The 4613-nt window shown below is 30.2% G+C and overlaps 1 protein-coding gene across 1 annotated transcript; it reads right to left on the minus strand.

Moving 5' to 3' along the window:
* Positions 1–848: 848 nt before the first annotated feature.
* Positions 849–2377, minus strand: LOC116350049 (ras-related protein Rab-18A-like). The gene is made up of 4 exons (XM_031781771.1): positions 2048–2377; positions 1818–1927; positions 1694–1751; positions 849–1620 (listed from the first exon to the last, which is right to left on the minus strand). The coding sequence occupies exons 1-4, from the start codon at positions 2116–2118 to the stop codon at positions 1224–1226; spliced, it is 636 nt and encodes a 211-aa protein (XP_031637631.1). The 5' UTR covers positions 2119–2377; the 3' UTR covers positions 849–1223.
* Between the last annotated feature and the right edge of the window lie 2236 nt (positions 2378–4613).

Raw genomic sequence — 4613 nt, forward strand, 5'->3', positions numbered from 1 at the left:
AGTAATTTTATCTTGAACCGGAATAGATATACATATAGAATAATATTCGCTAAAGATCGAATAAAAATGTGCGAAATCTATGCAAGATATAACTGTGTACATAGATTGCGCATATTTCGCGTTACATGTGGTTACTTGGCACACATGTCACCAAATATGCGACAGAAGATAATATTGCAATATAAACTTTCATTTTCCACATTGTATCTAATACACTTATTGCAATTCTTAGTGTGGAGTACCCTATTTAATTCTTTTTTCACACTTTAAAAATTAAACTCAATTCAATTTTTTCTTACGCTGTGAAGATAAGATGGTTTGATGATTTAGTTTGAACGACGTTCTCCTTTTATAATCAAATTTCAATCGAGTTGTTTTCAGATCATGTCGTTAGTTTTATAGGTATATTTCAAAATTATCATCTCTCAAGCGTAATGATTACCAAAATAGAAATTTTCCATGGCGTCCTTTGTCACTCTGCAATCTCGTTCACGTATTCATAGCAGTTGCAAAGAATGACGACCCTCTTCATCAAAATTTTGGAAGGTGGCATTAAAAAAACTCAGCAGTGTAAATAGGTTTTGATAAATTTCGCCATATTCTTTGCCACATAAATCGATTCAAATCAATTACGGATACAAAACGAAAAGAACATCTGCCACAAATAACATCATATTACGTGAAAATATTTTTTATTTAAAAAAATAAAAGAATTATGATGACTATAATCTCAGATGGATATGTAGCTGTATATTTTTGCTTGGGCCAAAATCTAAATATTTTCCCATGTTTCTATCCAATTAATTTAATATTTTCATATGCATTAAAACAAATTTACGCACAAAAAATTACTTCAAGTCGAAAAACGCCGCACAAGCTATGACTTTTGAGTTTTATTTTCAACCTCACCAAAATATCAGAATTGACAAACAACAATTAAAATAAATGCATAGGAAATATTTTAGCCAAAAAGGTTGTGTTCTAATTTTATTTAGCACTATTCAAATTAGATTGTGGATGATTTCACATTCAATGGTAATTTACATTTGAATTTCGAATTATTGATGTGAAAAGTTGGTTTCCATCAAAATAGTACCAACATATCTAGCTAATAATGTTAATACAAATTACGGTAAATCAATCAACGCGTTACATATATTTTTAGGTATTAAACAAACGTAGAGAAAGCAAAAAAAAAAACAGATCAATTAATTGTCGGCATTTTAAGTTAATGAACATGAAACACCATTGCAATAAGATGTGCCTTCGTGAGCATCGCCATGGCCATTTAAATTAAATCTTGTTGCATCTGATACAGAATGGTTGTCCCATAAATGTGTTGCTTCCAATATTTTGCGTACAACTTCCTCGAAGGTCTCTTCAACTCCTTCGTTTGTTTTGGCCGATGTTTCAAGGAATAGTGTCCGATGCTTTTTGGCAAAGCGAATACCCTCGTCACGACTCACTTCACGGTGCGATTGGTCCAATTTGTTGCCAACAACCATTTTCACCATATTTGGTTTGGTGCCATATATTTCCAGTTCATTTAACCATGATTCTAACTTTTGAAATGTGCTGTGTTTCGATATGTCATACACCAAAATTGCGCCTTGAGCATCACTATGTAGAAAACAAAAGAACAAATATCCATCATTAAGTGTTTGAATTTGACTATGAATATAGAAGAACTCACCGATAATAACTAGGCGTAAGCGTTCTGAAGCGTTCTTGACCAGCCGTATCCCATAAAGCTAAAAAAATATGCACTCGAATCATTGAAAAGTAAAAAAAAATATTTGTTTGACTTGACGCCATACCCAATTTCACGTTATTACCATCGACATTGATAATTTTTGTTTTGAAATCAACTCCAATCGTCAAGGACTGTTCTGGATCGAATTCGTCATCGGTGAATCGTAATAATAAACTGTGACGCAGTAAAATTAATGAAAAGTAACACGTCAATTAACATAGATACACAAGTGCAAAGTGCACATACATTGCTATTCAATTGATTAAAATAAAAGTTGATTGATTATGTTCATACCTCGATTTGCCTACATTACTTTCTCCTATGATTAATATTTTTAATGTTGTTAAGAGTTTGACATCATCCATTGTTTTGAGAGTATATTGATATTTTTATAAATGACGAAATAAATTAAACACACTTCTGAGAAATGTTTTTTTTTTTTTGCTTTATCAAATTCTCTTCGAATTTTTTTATGCTATTGTAAATTTTACCGAACACAATATCATCTAACTAAATTCTCTTTGATATCCATCGATACAATAATAAACAAAATGAATGGAATATCAAATTCTATAGTAAACTTCTGCCTTTGTTTTCGTGTAGATCAGATGTTAAATCAAGGAAATTATCACCTTCTGTCACAAGTGTCAATTCGCATTCAATGTAATTTTCTCAATTATATCTTTCGCCAGATGGCGTCCACTGTATAAAACCTGATAAAAGAACTAGTTGGTACTATTTGAATATTGAACGGATATGCGTGGAGCAATCAGAAATCCATATCAAATGAAAGCGAGAGAAGAAATGCGTTTTTTGTTGGTTTTCTACTTAACATTTTTTATTTTAACATAGTTACACAATACAAAATACAAAAGAAAATGTTTCTTGTTGTTGCGCAGTGCCCTCCAAAACAAAAAAAAATTGAAACGATAAATGTTAAACGAAGCAAACCGATTGATGAGAAATAGAGACAGATACAGAGAGACGATATATAAATTAATCTCGGCTTATTTAAACACCACAAATTAAAATGATAATATTTGGTAAGTTGACTGGTGGTTCCTAAGATAGATTTTAAAGTGTAGTTTATAGGTCCCCTTAGATCGCATTAACGTTAGTTTCATTTGTTTCTTTCTCAAATCAGTGAAATCATATTCAATTAAATATAAACTGATACTGCTTAACTAAAGCGCCACTAACAAACATCTCCTGATTTCTTCTTTCTTTTAAATAGCTGAGTCGTTAATTTTCATTTTATTTAGCACGAAAAACAAAAACTTCTTTAAAAAAAAAACAATATGTCGAATTTAATAAGACGAAAAATAAAAAATAAAATTATATATTGGCCGTAAAAGCCATCGAAAATAATACACATTTTCAAAAACAAAAATATCTCGTCAACGACCAGCTAATAAAATCCAATCCGAAATTGCACTTTTGCACGAAAACATCATAGTTTATCTTCTTTTTTTACATGGCTTCCAATTGTTTCCAAGCCATTCTCAAACATACAAAAACTTAAAAACTGATTTGTTAATAATCCTTTTTACATTAAAAAAACATTTTCATTTTTTTTTTCGCAAAATTACACATTCCAAGAAATTTAACTGATAAACAGAGAAAAAAAAATCTCTGCATTCGTTTTAACAAATTTTGTGAATCCCACACATCGAAACTGTAATGATTGCGCGGACATTTCGATTCTTTTTTTCTTCTTCTTTGGAATAAATAACAAATGATAATATAAAAAAATATATAACACAATGTATTGCTGATATTCTTTATGGTGAAAGGTCGCGTCACATCGTAAACATTTGCGATGTTGAGTAAAAAAAGAAAGGAAATTCGAAGAGAGATAAGACAAACAAAAACTCATGTTCATTCCATTTCAATGTTTTGTTTATCTAAATCGTAAAAAAATCAGCGTTATCTTTTGCGGCGTGTGTGAAATATAATTTTCGTTTACAGTACAAAATGATGTCATACTGTTGCTTTTTTCCCTTTTGTTACTGTTGCTTTAAATTATCTTTTAGAAAATATTTATGTGAGTGTGAATTTTTGTTCTGTTCTTAAAAATTTGTTTTTGTGCAGGTTCTACGATGATTTACGTTACATATGAATTGTAGCAGCAGTGTATCGCGCCTCTCCCCTTCGCCATGTCCATTGGCTTGGTCGGTACTGAAAATATACGTAAAAAAAACCGAATAAAATTCAATTGATCCATTGACATGTTAATTGAATCGTTCATGCAATTAGCATTGAATTGTGAGCGAAAAAAAATCTCAATAAGGATATGATACAACGAGTTCACGCATTTTAATATTGATGAACAACCTTGAAAGAAATTACACTTCAAACACTCACTTTCATTCGTTCCCTTACCTTTATATGCTTCAGCTGCATGAAATGTGAAAAATTCAATTTAGACATTTTTGAATATATATATAAGACGATTGTTTTTCATGAACAAAGGATCGAGTACTATCTGTCAAAATATTTCCCCCTATGCCAAGCGAAATTAATTCGATATACGGCGCTGATGTAAATGTCACTCTGTCATTTCACAATAATACTTTTTTGGCTTGACAATATATAAGCTCTTCATTTAAAATGCATACACATTCATAATTATTGAATCGTTGAAAAAAAAACATGTCATAAAATATTTTTCTAACATTTTTCATTAAAAAATTTATTAAAATTTTTTTTTTATAAAAAAATTAATTTGTTTATAAATTACAATAATTTCAACAAAAAATGTTTCATCGATTAAATAAGAATCCAATGTAAATAGTAATGACAATGCGACACCTACCGTAAAAATGCAAAAAGAAACTTAGTTGGTCTCCATTGTAGCATT

The sequence above is a fragment of the Contarinia nasturtii genome, unplaced genomic scaffold, assembly GCF_009176525.2.
Source record: "Contarinia nasturtii isolate CC-2019 unplaced genomic scaffold, AAFC_CNas_1.1 Cnas_scaffold_3381, whole genome shotgun sequence".
Taxonomy (NCBI): domain Eukaryota; kingdom Metazoa; phylum Arthropoda; class Insecta; order Diptera; family Cecidomyiidae; genus Contarinia; species Contarinia nasturtii.

Excerpts from the sequence above, each read along its gene's own strand:
- LOC116350049 (XM_031781771.1), bottom strand. The coding sequence starts at position 2,118 with ATGGATGATGTCAAACTCTTAACAACATTAAAAATATTAATCATAGGA. Across the intron at positions 1,928-2,047 it reads AGTAATGTAGGCAAATCGAG|TTTATTATTACGATTCACCG; the intron begins GTATGAACATAA and ends ACTGCGTCACAG. Across the intron at positions 1,752-1,817 it reads TGGTAATAACGTGAAATTGG|CTTTATGGGATACGGCTGGT; the intron begins GTATGGCGTCAA and ends ATATTTTTTTAG.